This window comes from Schistocerca nitens, chromosome 2 (genome assembly GCF_023898315.1).
Source record: "Schistocerca nitens isolate TAMUIC-IGC-003100 chromosome 2, iqSchNite1.1, whole genome shotgun sequence".
Lineage (NCBI taxonomy): Eukaryota > Metazoa > Arthropoda > Insecta > Orthoptera > Acrididae > Schistocerca > Schistocerca nitens.
The window spans coordinates 965,343,859-965,360,887 of record NC_064615.1 but is presented as its reverse complement, the minus strand read 5'-3'; the positions used below and the strand labels follow the sequence as shown (position 1 = coordinate 965,360,887).

The window sequence follows — 17,029 nt, the reverse complement described above, 5'->3', positions numbered from 1 at the left end:
ATTAGTGGTGCGTTGGGCTGCTTAATTGCCACGCGATGGTAGGCTTGGATGGTGTATGTGAATAGACGCGTGCACGTGAGGTCGTTTAGCTATTTTGTGGTTGAGGATTAAAGCACGCACTGAGAGATAGTAGCGTTGCATTGCATTATTGTGGTTGAAAAGGTGTACGCAAGCACTGAGGGATACTGACTTAGCGATATTTGGTTAGGATTTAATGTGTGACTTCGGCATGAGCGTCGCAATATAGTAAACTCCGGAAATCTCGTTGGACGCACTGAATGTGTAGTCTATAATAAAGAGAACTGTCGTCCTGCGTAATATTTATTTATTGAGAAACAGTCGGAAGTTTATTGAGAATCTGATGACTTTTCCCCTTGTCCCTAAACGATAAATCAAGAATCATTTACAAGAGAACACGCTAACTCTTTCTGAAAGAGATCGAGTGCTGTGTTTTGAGAATTTAAATATTAGTGGGTCGCGGAAGTAAACGGCTGAAATTGTTCAGCTTTGCCCTATTATTTGAAATTCCTATAGCTGAAAAGTGGTGGTGACACTCAGGTATTTTGTTTCATTTTTAATTACATTTCCGCTTAGTAGGATTTTGAATAGAGAACCAGCATTCGAAAAATAAAACGTTGGCTAATACCTATGGATGATTTAATTGCAGGAAATAATGGAAACAGTTGTAAACTGAAAAAGTCAGTACCTGACTTGTCCGTTATCCCCAAACTATAAAAAGAAAAAATAACCAAAGGCTTATTTGAAAGCAGAGTAATATCTTGAATATATCTCTTCGAAATAAAGTAAATCCAAAGGCCATTAAATTAAGACTGGAATATTGGTAAAAGCGAAGTTCAGCAAATTAAAGAGAAGTCAGTGATCGACATGCAACGAAAAGAAAGGTAATTAATCTTCAGACTGGGAAAGCAAGTTTGCGTGTTATGGAAGAGTGATAAATTATAGATGAAAAGTTATTCCATTTAATTCTAAAAAGCTGAGATTAGCGAAATAGTTCATTAGGATAAAATTTCAATATATTCAAGGATATTGTTGCAGCTAGGAGCTACTTACAGAGGTTATCGTTGATTGACAACATAGAGTAAATATCTCTGGAGTGAGCATCGCGTTCTGCGCATGTTGTCAACATTAAACCAGGATTGTCACGTGATCTAGGGACTTCGCTGTGCGTATGTGCTTTCTGCAGCGTTTGAAGTTTATAGTATCAAGAGTTTTTGTTGTGTTTCACCGTTTGTTGATAGTGTAATAGCGAGGGTGAATTATTGTTGTTGCTACGGACGCAACGAAAAATATGTGAAAGGAGGGATAGTAACTTTTCATGGGTACATACCATGTAGCTCTAATTATAGTTATATTAGTAAGAGACTCTGCATATGTTTAAAAATTTAGAGACGCCTTATAATTAAGGCTTGATTCTGCAGACCTATTTTTCTACGATTTTATGACTATATAACAGATATTACGGCTCGTACAAAAGCTTACAAACAATCGCTCCCTCTCGTAAATTTGCTAGTGGAACAGGAAAGGGAATGGTTAGTTGTTTCAGTAAATACTATCCTCCATGCATTTATCAGTGACTTGTCGATTATGTATATAGATTACTCAGTCTACTATTTATTTAATAAACTGGGAGCAAGTACTTAAAATGCATTAAATAAATACCTCAAAGTGCCAGCAGTAAGAAAAATTGTGCCTTAGGTCGCAAAAACGAGAAAATAAATACGCAGAAATACAAGAAAAAAAGACGAATTGGCAGGGATACAACCGCTAATGTGTGGCAAATTCGGTGTTTTTCGGACACTTGCAAAAGTACTAGCGTACTGTCAAGTCGTTTTGCAAGACCATCACTGCAAAAATGCACGTCAGGCTCTGTAATACTATAAAGTGCCGTATCATACCGAAAACTACCAAAAATCGAGTGCATCTGAATTGTGACACCTATCGCAAAGAAGCAGAATGTAATATCACTTGCCCTTAAAAGTTACGTAGCTGGTTTATTCCCGGTATCAAATGGATACTGTTAATATGTCTGCGCAACATATATAAATAATCCACGACACGTACGAAAAGAATCCGTCTGTACTAGGGATGTAGTGACATTTTAAATATACAGGGCGCTGTACGGACACACACACGACGTCCCGAGATCACGTGACCAGGCCGGCAATGTATGTTGACAACACAAAATCTGTTCTGCGCATGTGAATGCTCACTCCAGAGATATTTACTCTATGATTGACAACGAGACATAAGCAGTATAAAATTATGTCGTTGCCCTGTGAACGTATTCTCCGACTTAAATAAAAGTTTATAACATTCACACTTCTTGTGTGTATATAAAATTATTAGTTGAAGCTTTAAAAAAGGAGCATCACAAGAGGCAACGGATGTTTATGACGTATTCATCGGTTATATACGAAAGTTATCGTTTCTGGTATCTACGTTGTTGAAAGTGTTTCGTTGGTGTTGTCAGAGTACACAGGGTAAACTTCACTGCAGGTTGATGTTATTGGAAAAGTAAATACATCAGCCCTACTCCCCGTAGGCTCTCGCATTTAGTATTTTCCTGGTGATTGATACTAGCTTTGGTAGTTGTTTATCTGTCGAACCTAGTGAACCCTGATAGACAGACGCGTTTATGTAATTAATCTCCAGATAGCTACCACTGACTCATTATACCACGAAAAGTGTTATAGTGTCCATTCTTTCATACATAGTGATGTCGTGTAGTGTAATTTATAGCGTGAGAAGCTGAATATCAACTCTTACGTGACATCTTAGTGTTAGTACAGATGATTGTTTCAAGTCACACAGATAACGTTGTTGAGTGTAGGCAAGGTTTTGTCAGGACAACTTACTGTAGTATTACGAGAATGAGTCATGTTGCTTTTCACCCGCCTATTGCAGTGCTCATAGAGCGTGTTCGTACAGTATATCTCCTACGAGTTAGTGGTATCTAAAGGGTGACTCAGTATATCTTCCAAGTCTCAAACATTCAGACATCCGATCCACAATTTATCAACGGTCTCGTCCCCTACAAAGGGCTACGTAATCGCTCTGATTGTTGGGGCAGCATTTGATGCCCTAAATTCCTCTCGCTGATAATTATTATTCATTTTTCAGATTTCCTCGCCCTTTGAAAAAGATCCTGACTAGAACAGCCGGAGAGAGCGGTCATATGTGCGTGAGTTTTGTGTGTATAATTGTATACATGTGTTTGTGTGCTGTGCTTCCTTTCTGAAGAAGGCTTTGGCTGAAAATTAATATGAACACTCTTTTTGTCGTGCCTGCCTTGTGCTCGGCGTGTGAGTAGCAATCTATCCGTTTCACTGCATATTTATTCCTTCATGAAGTTTATTGTAAATAATCCACTGCGCCTCAACAGGAACAATGATGTACGTAACACCAGAAGGAAAAAATGACTTTCATTACGCCACATTAAAGTTGTCTGTAGCACAAACATGGATTCACAATGCTGCAACCAAAATTTTTTATCACTTACCCATTGATATTAAATGGCTGACACACGTCAAAGTAAAATTTGAAACTAAATTTAAAATGTTTGTCTTTGTTAACTCCTATTATTCCGCGGAAGACTGTCTATAGCTGTAATATGTAAATGATAATGGGTATAAATTACTAACATGTCTGTCTTTAATTAAAAAACGTAAAAAACTAAAATGATCAGCATGGAAGCATACTCACAACAAAAATTGGCCGTATATAATGACTCGTTCCATAAAATTACGATTTATCGTGCAAATGAGAGTATGGAACACGAAACTAAGTAACTACTGGTATATCACAAAGCATGGTACAGATTTATATACACGGTGATTATAATTAAACTTTCAAACCGCTGTAGAAATAACACCACTAGAAAAAAAATAGTTGCAAAGTGTAGCAATAGATGGCGCTGTGAGCGTCATAATTTAATAGTGGTCGACTGCAAATAAATCATGCCTAAGGTGTACGTTTGACGTTAAACGAGCTGTACTAATCAGTATGGATGACTGTACAGGTGTGATAGTCTTAGTCACGTAAACCCTTCCACCACGCAAGGTCATATCACATCGGATGGGAAAAATCTGTTTTTAATTGTCCTAAGGCCAAAAACCGCATAAAAAGAATCAGTCACATCGGTTTTTAATAGTCCTGAGGCCAAAAATGGCATAAAAGGTATCAATTAAAATCAAATCGCATTATTAATTTCCGTGTGACTGGAGCAAAACTTGTTCAATATGCCGCCCACCGTTTTCTGCAACAAGTTGAAATCGAGAAACAGCATGTTCCACAACTGATCGAAGTGTTTCCGGACTCACATTTGAATGTGTTGCGCAATGCCTGCCTTCAATGCAGCTAAGTTTGCAATCGGAACACTGAACACATCTTTCAAATAAACGCACAGCCAGAAGTCATACGGATTAGGATCAGTGATCTGGACGGCCAGGTTGTTGGGAAATGGCGGCTGATAATTCTAGCATTTCCGAAATGGCGCTTCAGCAGCTGCTTAACTGGATTTACAATGTGCGGAGGTGCACCATCTTGTATAAAAATGATCCCATCCACGCTGTTGGAGAGCTGGAATGATGTGGTTGCGCAAAAGTCAGTCATAGTGCTTACCAGTGACGGTACAGGTAATAGGAGCGGATGCACCTATCTCTTCGAAAAAATATGGCCCTATGTTAAGTGATGCCGCAAATTCGCACCACACAATGACCTTTTCAGGATGAAGTGGTACTGTTTGATTTGCGTGTGGGTTATCCGTTGCCCATATTAGACATTTCTGTATATTGACATATCCTGTCAGATGGAAGTGGGCTTCGTCTGTCCACAAAATCTTCCACGGCCAATTATTGTCCTCTTACATGCGAGAAAGAAATTCTAAAGCAAAGGTCCCTCTTGCTGGCAGGTCAACAGGAAGCAACTTGTGCACACGGTTAATTTCGAATGGGTAGCAAAGAAGAATGTTTCGTAGGATTTTACGTATCGTGCTCACGGGTATGTCCAATGTTTGGGCAATTCTCCGTGCACTACACGTTTGCACATCACCACACGTCTCCTCCTGCATTGCTGTGGCCACTGCTTCCACTCACGTCGAATCAATTCGTTTCCTCCCTCTACCAGGTTGCACACGAAAACAACCCGTCTTATCGAATTTTAGAATCATTTTCTCCAGACCCACAGATGTCATCGGACCAGCGCATTTTTTTTTTTTTTTTCAATGCCTTCAGTGTCCGGAACTTCTTCAGAGCGACGTGTGCACAGTCATCATTCTTGGAATAAAGCCTTACAAGTAGAGCGCAATCTTGCATTGAGACCGTCTTGGCGAACGTCGCAGACGCGAAAGGAGGAAAAGCAGTGTACCTGGCGTGTTTGTACCAACTTTAACGGGTCGTGCGCATGACAAGTGTTTTCAAATGGTTCAAATGGCTCTGAGCACTATGGGACTAACATCTGTGGTCATCAGTCCCCTAGAACTTAGAACTACTTAAACCTAACTAACCTAAGGACATCACACACATCCATGCCCGAGGCAGGATTCGAACCTGCGACCGTAGCGGTCATGCGGTTCCAGACTGAAGCGCCTATAACCGCACGGCCACACCGGCCGGCCCAAGTGTTTTCATTTACGTATTCTGATACATATTGCGCCACATATCGATCAATTTTCACACTAGGTTTTTTTTTTCTTCTGCTATACGTTTTCCTCCTCCCCCGATAATATTCCGTTGCAATTTGACCTCATTATGACTAGTGATGTTATTTCTACAGCGTTTTGAAAGTTTAATTATAATCACCCTGTACTTTGAAAACATCAAAATGAAATTAAAAAGTAAAATCAAGCAGATGACCAAAGTAGTTGCACATTCCAACTGTTCTGTGTTTGGTTATCCCTGAAAAACTGACTGTTACTGGCGAGAAATATTCCAGGAAAAGAAGAAAATAGGCTACTGCTGGAAAGGTACGCATACATCTTATACAGGTCAGGCTATGATTACTAAAAGTTACTCGAACACTTGTTAAAGCAAAATATCCATTTTAAGGGACCTTAAGCGTTTGAGACCATTCCCTTAATCAATGTAAAAAGATTATATCGTTTCATTACCCTGTAATTTGCTATTATTGGCCACTCATCATAGGTAAGATTTCAAAGTGAGAAGATGGGTAAACTACAGTGTGACTAATGCACTGAACGGTCGCAGGTTCGAATCCTGCCTCGGCCATGGATGTGTGTGATGTCCTTAGATTAATTAGGTTTAAGTAGTTCTAAGTTCTAGGGGACTGATGACCTCAGCTGTTAAGTCTCATAGTGCTCAGAGCCATTTGAGCCAACTAATGCACTGACAATCCAATAAAACAATAATTCTATTATACGCGGAGGTATACCTCTATGCAGTTCTGTTTCTTTGACATTTCAATAATAATTCACTTTGTTGACACGCACAAGATACGATAGCATGTCTTGCTTCCTTCCTCATTGCACACGTATACGGGCTATCAAAGGACACTTTGTGCAAACGAGATGAATGCTGAAAATGTAACGAACAATAGGTGCGGAGTTCCAGTTCGTTTGCTATCGATACAAATACACTAAAAGTGGACTTAATGGATTACGAAAGAATGCTTGTCACATCACTTCCCTCTGTTCTGGTTATCCGAAAAACAGCAGCAAAAATCAAGTTACGTTAACGAGGCCAAATGTTCCGTATTTCTAGAGAAAATACACATTCAAGAACGGAGAAACGTTCGAAATTGCCTTCCTGACACTATGTTATTCACGGAGCTCTATAATTTTTAGTATTTGAAACAGTTGTTGCAAGCACAGAAATAATGAACAAGAAGCAATCGTAAACAGTAGTCTTCTAGTGTTCTCGTTTATTTAAAATGGTGGCAGGCCCCGCCCACGCTGACTTCAAAATAACGTACAGCGTAAGTCGGTAGCGTAGACCATAATACATAACATAAACCGCGATTTCCGTATCATTGCCTTCTTAAGGGATGATACCAACTTCTAAGTCACGTGACTCGGGGCAGAAAACAGTTCTGTCATTAGGCGCGGTGTGAAGCGGAGCTGACAGTTAGAGGTTTTCTCATTTATAGCTGAAACCAAGCACTGATTTTGGCAATCCAGCGCACTGTAATACTACCGTTACATATGTAGTAGTGCAGTTAACTTAGTTTCTCCGAAATTCCTGATAATAATGTAATGGTTATCATTTTTAGATGTGGTCAAGTCGAAGCGTATTGACAGTTCTTTTTAACAAGCGACAGAATCACTGTTCTTTAATGAACAATTTTTTCTTTTCTGCATTCAACAAGAATATGTGCGAAATATTTTAGTATGCTCCTGTAAGAAAGGAAATTCCTTTATGTGCATAATGTCAGGTATTTACACAAAATAAGCGCATATATTTTCTGACTTTTTCTCAATCCAGTACGGATACCGAAAAGATATAACAATAATAACCGTAATGTATTACGAAACGTTGATTATACTTGTGTATTCAGCTAGATATTAACAATATGTCATCTCAAAATTCATCACGTTTTACATCCAAGGACCAATATCCATGCTCTCAACTCACGAAAATACATCTGCAAGGATTTTGAAATAGTTCCCTTTCACAATTGAGATTTTCTTGTGTTTGTGAATGTGTAGGGTTAAAAGAAGAGTCTCTCTGCAGATATGAAGGTCATTTATTATGCTGCTAAAACAAAGCACAAAATTTCATCTGTAACGAAAATAACTATAGATGGAGAACCCTCAGAGATGTCAAATGAGACAAGATCTACAGTAACAACAAGCAAGTTGTAGACAATCTCTATTAACATTGAAATAGCTATCTCTATATTGCATAGTTATAGCCATACCTACAGCAGCTAATTAATTAAAACAAAAAGAAAGTTGTTTATATCTGCAAAAACTGAGTCTTGCTTGCAGTGCATTACTATTTAACTTACAGCTTTACAACATACATTCGTACTTACCAAGTAACCATAAGAACTTTTTAATTCTTGAATCTAGATCTTCAAGTAATAAAAAGAGTAGCTAATTTAAGTATCGTTTTCTTTTGAATTAGCACAAATTGCTGCCCCAGAGGATTAATTCACAGCAGAGTGAAAATATGCCAACAGCAATGCCCAACCCCCTCTCCCTCCTCCCAAGGAAAATCATTTGCATGGATAGCAAATGTACATACTAAACACTTTATACAACCATTAATCAATCTTGATACAACTGTGTTAGAATTCTGTTCAACTTTTTGGCACCAGGTCAGGAAGTAAAAATGTTGTCGTCAGAAATGTACTTCCCCCTGACTCTTTACCCGAAAAGGCAGCAACATCAATTCATATAATAGCGCCTATTGCAGATCCTAAAGCAGTTATGAAACTGATAATGATCCAGTTAAAAATGCTGTTTGCCTTATTCTTTCAAGAGAGCATTTCATCTGTAAATGTTCAAATGTGTGTCAATTCCTAAGGGACCAAACTGCTGAGGTGATCGGTCCCTATACTACACACTGCTTAAACTAACTTAAACTAACTTATGCTAAGGACAACACACACACACCTCTGCCCGAGGACTCGCACCTAAGGCGGGAGGGGCCGCGCAATCCGTGAGATGGTGCCTCAAGTCACGCGGCGCGGCCACTCCGCGTGGCACATTAAACTCAAAACAGCTTTTTCTATCGAGCACTAAAGTTCTAAAACAAATTTCACATGGAGATTAAAAAGATTATAAGAACAGACTGATTCAAAAAGGCAGTTAAAAAGTAACTATTAAGCAATACATTGCATGCAGTGAAAGATTACTTGAATAATACAGTGAAGGAGTTTGGTAAAATATGTAAAAAATGGTTCAAATGGCTCTGAGCACTATTGGACCTTAGGTCATCAGTCCCCTAGAACTTAGAACTTCGTAAACCTAACTAACCTAAGGACATCACAAACATCCATTCCCGAGGCAGGATTCGAACCTGCGACCGTAGCGGTCGCTCGGTTCCAGACTGTAGCGCCTACAACCGCTCGGCCACTCCGGCCGGCGTAAAATATGTATTACAAGTAAATCACAATAATAATGATAATTACAATACCACATCTATGATTACACATAACAATGTCAGATTCTTTTTCTGGAAAGTCTTACTCCAAAAGGTGTGCACAGTGTAATACCAACACCTTTCGTCACTCTGACCTCAACCCCCCACTCATTATAGAGGAATGCTGACTCAGTTTTTTCAGACTACTCAATGGGAAGTTGGGGAATACAGTACACAAACCAAACATCGTTGCCGTGGTCCAAGCGCCAGCTGGTGGTATGTGCAGTATTAAGTTAGGAAATGAAGTATGTCTATAGTGTGTACAGGGACTGGTGTGACAAATTAATGAAGATTGTAGCACTAGCATTTTATATTATTAAGTAACTCATTAGCGAAACAGAATTGTACACTAGGAATAAACCGAATAAGGTAGCACACTCCAAACAGACTGGCCTTAAGTTCGGGAGAATGGAGGTTCCAGTTGTAGCAATACCACCACTTGCAAAGTACGTTAGAAATCAGATTAATGATGTTGCTCACGCAGCATATGTTCGCTTTATCGGGCAACAACAAAGTTATTGACTGTGGATGGTATCGTCAGAATGAAAATAATGAAGTCACTGTAAAAAAGTCATTAATTTGGCACTATCTTGAATGGATTCCCACTTAGATTTCGTCGAAGTAGTTATGGATCATCTTGTTGATTCTAGGGTGATTCCACTTTGACTGCTAGAAGGTGCAGATCTGTATTTTAGCAATATTTGAAGACCTAACTAATGCGTTTTCCAAGAAATTCTTAATGATCAGACAAACCCAAATCAGAACAATAGTATGGTAGATTTTTGACTTGCTGTTCACGATCCACATTTTTATTAAACTTGTTGTAAATTCACATATACTTCTTCTTAATTGTCACATCATCAAGAAAACAGTTTTGTATCAATCTTCATATATCTAATTTCCACTTTAACCAAGCACAAGACTTGACTGTTCTTTTACAAAGCGAAATAACAACTTAACTTCTGCCAAAGTGAAACAAAGACTGCTCTGTGTGCATTCGCGCCAAAACGGTTACAAGTAAGTCAAAGATTATGACAGTCTCATAGAAACGAATACACACAAGAACCATATCACTGTAATATATCGATACATCGGAGTACCTATACATTAATAACACCAAATGTGAATATTGCCACAAAAATATGTCTGTCTACTTCGCAGAAAAGTAGTAAGATATTACTGGTATCGAGAACTGGGGTTGGAGTGCCGTAATGGTCACGTAAATAGAGAATCATTCGTCCTGCCATCGTGTTTTAAGTTGCATCTGGTTTCCCCAAAATTACTTCCGGCAAATGCCGGAATGCTTTGTACTGCAAGGCCCCGGCTGATTACCTGTCCTATCCACATCAGACTGGAACCATAAATGAATCGGTTGTTTATCAAAAGGCTTATATCTCCTTTTTTCAAATACGAGTTTCTCAGAAAAATGGGTTGTGTCAGCATCCACGCATGGTTTACTTTTGAAAGGTCACTTCTCGCATCAGTACTATTCAATATACGCCCATTGCATATCTGTGTCTAGTTATCAAACGGTTCATGTCAAGGCAAGAGCCCTTTCTTAAATAAAGCACGGTTGTTTGCAGCGGTCTGGTAACCAGCTGTTTCTGTTCACTAGTCTGTGTAGTTTATAGTTCTATTCCTCTCTCTTCATTGTGATTGTTAGTGTTTTCCGTTAGTGTCAAATGATACATTTAACCTAGAAATAATTTAAGAGTTATTAATAAGATTTCGTTTACTCCTAAAAAAATATCAGAGAGTGACAATGACGTAGCTGAAGGCAATAAACGTAAAAGAGGAGTTCGCAAGATTGAGAACTAAGATTGAAATCCTGCAAAACAATGCAAGAATCCGTGGTAATGAGTATATTAATTGCAAAGGGAATGTTTTTCAAGCACGAAAAACAGGGATACCATGCTCGTACGTTGATTTATTTATTTTGAAATACCTTAGATCTAGTCAGTTCTATAGGTTTGTATTGTAGGTTATGCTTCAGTTTATTGCGTTTTGTTGTTCTACGTGAGCCCTAACTTACAATTACCCTATATCTTCAATTCTTACATTTTTAAACTGATTTTAAACGAAATGGGACTAAGGTATTCTGCATTTTGTAGGTCCAGAATGAAATGTTTCAACAAGTTTTCTGAGGAGGACCAAATTGGCATTCTTAGCAGAAGCGGAAGCTTTGCAAGCAAAGATGAACAAGACTTATTTTATCAATCATTAACAGAAACCCATCGAGTGAAAAGTAGAACGTCCAGGTTGAACCATAACCACACAGATGCAAAGAAGAGGAGTTTACCAAGCCAACGCATTCTGTTGAACATGTGAGCGCATTTACGTTTCTCGTTATGGCTGGTAGACAACGAGTTAATGTTTGCAAAAAAGTGTTTCTGAGTTTTTATGCCATAGGGGATATTAAAGTTAGGAGACTGAAAGAGCTGATTTTAAAAGGTGAGTCGCCTAGAGATTTGAGAGGGCAACAGAAGAACCGTAAGACTTTTCCAGAAGATTATACTGACGAAATCAAAGACCACACTAAGTCATTCCCCCTAAAAATTAGTCACTACTCGTCGAAAGAAATACAATATTTGGAAGCAAGGCTTAACATAAAGAAAATGTACAACAAGTTGTTGGAAAAATATCGCGGTGATGCAAAACATAGTCTTTATTATAAGGTGTTCAACGAACATTTTAACTGCCTGTTTGGAAGACCCAAAACTGACATTTGCTGTCAATGTGAGATTCTTAATACGCGAATAAAAAATCCTCAGCTTAATGATACAGCAGAACGAGTAGCTGTTGCACAGTTACTCGTGCACAAAAAGCGGGGTAACAAATTTTATACTTCGTTACGTGAAACAAAACAATACTGTGCAGAACATGATAATGTTGTGCTTTTGTGTTTTGAGTACATGGCAAACATTTCTTTGCTCACAATCGCAGTTCAGGATGTCTATAACCTTAGAAGGCTGTCAGTTTATCCATTTTGTATCCACAACAGCAGTACTGACACAACGTCCTTTTACTTGTACCACCAACGGGTTGCAGGATATGGCAGCAATGAAGTTAGCTCTTTTATAATGAAGTATATCAATGATAATATACCACAAAATGTTGATGAACTGTACCTGTACAGTGATAACACACAATGATTAGGTTCCTACTTCCTCTTACAGACAGTGGAAGAAATGGTTCAAATGGCTCTGAGCACTATGGGACTTAACTTCTGAGGTCATCAGTCCCCTAGAACTTAGAACTACTTAAACCTAACGACATCACACACATCCATGCCCGAGGCAGACAGTGGAAGATTCAAAAAGATTGTGTACAGACCGCCCTTAAGGGGCCACTCTCATCTGCCCTGTGACAGAGTCTTCGGCTTTATCAAAAGAAAAGTAAGGAAATGTGACCGATATTACACAATAAAAGAAGTATGTAAAGTGATATTAAGGTGTACAATACAAAGTTTAGCGTTGATTTGATAGAAACAGAAAATATTTTGGATATTCACAAATAGTGGCCTCAGTTCTATAAAAGTACTGCTTCAGAAGAAACCAAATCTGAAAATAAGGGAAAAGAGAATATTTTACTATTTCTAACTACAATGTATTCTCGTTCCGGCAATCAAGTAAAGGAAAAGAAACAGTATCAGCTTTTGTTAGTGGAATCCTCTACAAGACATTCAGACTAGCTATCCCGACACAATCATCCTTTTCTCTACCCACACACAAAGCATACACTGAAAGAATACTTATTCCTAAAAAGAAAATGGATGATATAAAGAATCCTGTCCAGTTCGTCCCTAAGGAACATGGTTTCTTTTATGACGAAGTGATTCAGTGGCCTACAGTTGAAAAAGAACTGTGAAATTTAATTATATGAGACTTTAATGTTAATCTGTGTTGAAACTTCCTGGCAGATTAAAACTGTGTGCCGGACCGAGACTCAAACTTGGGACCTTTGCCTTCCGCGGTCAAGTGCTCTGCCAACTGAGCTACCCAAGCACGACTCACGGCCCATCCTCACAGTTTTACTTCTGCCAGTACCTCGTCTCCTACCTTCCGAACTTTACAGAAGCTCTCCTGCGAACCTTACAGAGCTAGCACTCCTGAAAGAAAGGATATTGCGGAGACATGGCTTAGCCACAGCCTGGGGGATGTTTCCAGAATAAGATTTTCACTCTGCAGCGGAGTGTGCGCTGATATGAAACTTCCTGGCAGATTAAAACTGTCCCGGACCGAGACTCGAACTCGGGACCTTTGCCTTTGTGTTTGTTAAAACCCCATTCTCATGTATCTGTTATAGCCAATCTCAGTTGTCTATACAATGTTTAATGTAAAACAGATAGCCTTCAAAAAGCCTCAATCATTCATTGCATTTTTTTACCTTTGTCTCTATGAATGTGCTCTTGTCAGCCCATTTGTTATGCTAGGACTCTTGTCAGACAACTTTGATAGGCACTATCATGCAATATAAACAATAAAATTGTTTTTAATCATCGTTATTACTAGCGGTTTGTAGAATCAAAATAACTAGAACAAAAAACTTATCGTATTTAGTAATATCAGGAAAAAAGTCTTTTTTTAAAATTTCCCAACACTTTTCTTTTAGTAACAAGAGCCCCTTCATAAATAACAGATTCAAATATGTAAATACCTATATGTATGAATTACGTAATTTTTGTTGTTCTTAAATTGTAATATCGTAAAATGCCCAATATTCCTTTAAAAATAATACACGGATGAATCAAACTACTACTATTATTGTTACTACTATTGCATATTGTAATTCCGTTTATATCTTTTGTCACAATCCTCTATGGACGTTGAACACTGTTACTACACCCTACTGCAAACGTTATTTTCGGTAACAGAAGCTTAATTTCGGAGAGGATCTATTGCATATTTTCCTGTGGTTTCGTACTGCAGTCGGTAGCCTGGACTACAGCATTTAATGGAAAGTGCTGGGCATCCACTACGATAAGACCGCCGTTCATCTGTCCCGTATCGATGCTACGTCACGCACATGCAACAGCAAGCTTACACAGCCGACGCAAGCCGTTATGTAAAGGTCGTTGATTTCGGCCTTGCGCCGGTGATTATCGCGCTAGAGAGGTAACTCATCGGAAACTTGCTTACAAACGTTACTCGTCTAATACTGCGGAACGAGAAAATGTACTGTGCAGTGCAGCCAGGAGATTAGAAAGCACAAGTCATAGTGTACTGGCACGCCGCGAAAATTCCATGGAGACACGATGACCTAGCTTTCAATTAGACCACTATCTGACACTCCTGAAGTTCAACAGCGGAAACTGCCTCACGCCAGAAGCTTGCTGCGTGTTGCTCAGATCGCAGTGGGATCGGAACACGCAGAAATGGGAGGTACTTTTACAGGTAAGATATCCGTTATCCTATTTTTTCTGACGTCACGTTACAGCATGAAAATCTCTTAACCGGCTGCGGCGTGTACACAGAATTTAAACTTCTTGACAGATCAAACGGCACTGTACGCGAAGGACAAGGGCCGCCGGTTGAATATAAGTAACGTAAACAAACTTAATGCTTTCAAACGATGACGGCTGTTGCAAATTCTACGCTTTTTAGAGGTACAATAGCGCCCAAATGCTATGTGGTACGTTATCATATCGCGCAGTTCACAGAAAATGCGTTCACGTCTATATGTGACGGTTACTTTCCATCACGTTAAATTTGTCGACCAAGAGAAGGGAATGGAGCCTATTAATGAAAACACGATGGAAGCTGCTTCAACTTTCAGTATTCGTGTGCATAAGGTCACGACGCCGTGGCGACTGGAATCCGAAATATCTACCCCAATGAGAAATCAGAAAACGTTTAAATATATTTTTTAACCTTACGTATAAATTGTGATGTAAGATAGCTGTTTTACGATGCTTGATATGTACCAACGTGGAGCATTTCGTCTTGCTATGCTACCACTCCCAGGGTAAATAAACGCTGTTTTTAGGGTAATGTAGCTCTGTCGATAAAAATAGAACCCTTATAGGATCAGTTTGTTGTCCTTCTGTTAAGACCGCTTTTTCTCAGGAACAGCTAGAGGTATCAAGTCTAAATTGATGTCAAATACTGAAGTCTACCGTTGCTTGGCGGTGTAAAACATTTAACATTCGAAGCCAATGCAATAAAAAAATACGGTCATTTGTGTCACATGTTTTGATACTCGAAAACGCACTCTTCAAAACCTACAGATAAGCTACCTATATACTCGTACATAATAAATGTGAACGAAACCCCAGAGCGCGAGCCCTTCTCGCACTCGTCCGTTTTCTTTTTTTTCAAATGGTTCAAATGGCTCTGAGCACTATGGGACTCAACTGCTGAGGTCATTAGTCCCCTAGAACTTAGAACTAGTTAAACCTAACTAACCTAAGGACATCACACACATCCATGCCCGAGGCAGGATTCGAACCTGCGACCCTAGCGGTCTCGCGGTTCCAGACTGCAGCGCCAGAACCGCGCGGCCACTTCGGCCGGCTTCTTTTTTTTTTTTTTTTTTTTTTTTTTTCCACAATATGTTTGTTTGCATGGCCAACATAACAGCTGATATAAATAGTCATTATTAGTTTTGCTGTCTTAAGCTTACTTTAGTCACGAGTAATTTTCACCGAACGCGTTTCACTTTTATTTATACGGCGTATTGTGTGGTCTGTTTGGAAATATGGTATACGAAGTATGTCTCTACAGCGTGGTGTTTATATATTAAAATATTATTTATTTATAAAACTGGCACACAATTTACTTACGGTAATTTCTGCTCTTGTTGTGCTGACGTCCTGTACTGTTTCTTCCGTTGATAGCGTAGGTTGATATCGAAAAAAGAATTACACGTGGCGACACAATCACTTTTCGCAAATTTTCGCCTTTTATGAACCCACTTTTTGTTACGTTTCATTTCTGATTTTTCCATTTCACCTCACTTGTCAAATTTCACAAGAGAACACTACTGCAGTTTTCTCGTGTTCACACTGAGCTCAGAGTTTACGTTTATTCATTTGTTTTAGGTGTACGTAGTGAGTAAACCTGTTGCCAACTTTGGGACTAGAACGTTGTGTGTGTGTGCTTGTGTGGAGGAGAAGGTTTGAGTCAGTGTAATTAGAGAAGAAGTGTTAAAAGTTCAGCATATTTTGATATTTTGAAGGAAAATGGCCAAGGGGGGGGGGGGGGGGGGAGAACAGCAGGAGAAATCGAGATTCGAGTTTGGGGGGGGGGGGGGGGGGGAGCACCGATTATATGTTATAGGTGCAGGGACAACAACTGAGGCGAAATGATAGGTGGGCAGAGGTGTGATCATATGTCGTTATTTGACATTATGTTTAGTGGTCTATTAATTTAAAAAGTGTATGTTTCATTTTAGTATTAATTTTGCATATACTTTTAGGTCATAAAAATTTTGGCCGTAAGGTTACAGGTACTTTATGATGTTCGAAAACTACATTAATTCTCGCTAGGGGCCGGTGCTCTCACTCGCACCCCCACTCCCCCTGTGGGCCCATCTGTTGACAGTATTTTGTTAAATATTTGTTCTTTACGACTCGTAAATATATTTGTTGTGGTTACAGATACTGAGGATCCCTTTGGTAATCCTTCACTTTGTAAATAGAATTCGTTATTGAACGGGAAATAGTTCTGTTCTGTTATTTGCTATAGCAGCTTGAGTGTTTCTTTGACGTGATCGTATGATAGTGTATTGCGTCTTTTAAGATCTTCTTTAGTGTTTATTTTTTCTGTTATTGCTGTATTAAAATACATGTTCTCCACATCAAATGAGAGGAAGATGGCTACGTCTGGAATCTGTATGTCTTTTTCGTATTAAATCAATTATGAACTGTTTATTGTAGTTCTATCTTCTTGAAATTTGTGATGTTAATG

The 17,029-nt window shown here is 39.0% G+C and overlaps 1 protein-coding gene across 1 annotated transcript in view; it reads left to right on the top strand.

Annotated features, from left to right (window-relative positions):
- Positions 1 to 14,448: 14,448 nt before the first annotated feature.
- LOC126234742 (UDP-glucosyltransferase 2-like) overlaps positions 14,449 to 17,029 on the top strand; it is an 81,291-nt gene continuing 78,710 nt past the window's right edge. The window contains exon 1 of the mRNA XM_049943488.1: positions 14,449 to 14,515. Coding sequence (XP_049799445.1) covers positions 14,497 to 14,515 — 19 coding nt within the window. The 5' untranslated portion in view covers positions 14,449 to 14,496. The remainder of the gene's footprint in view (positions 14,516 to 17,029) is intronic.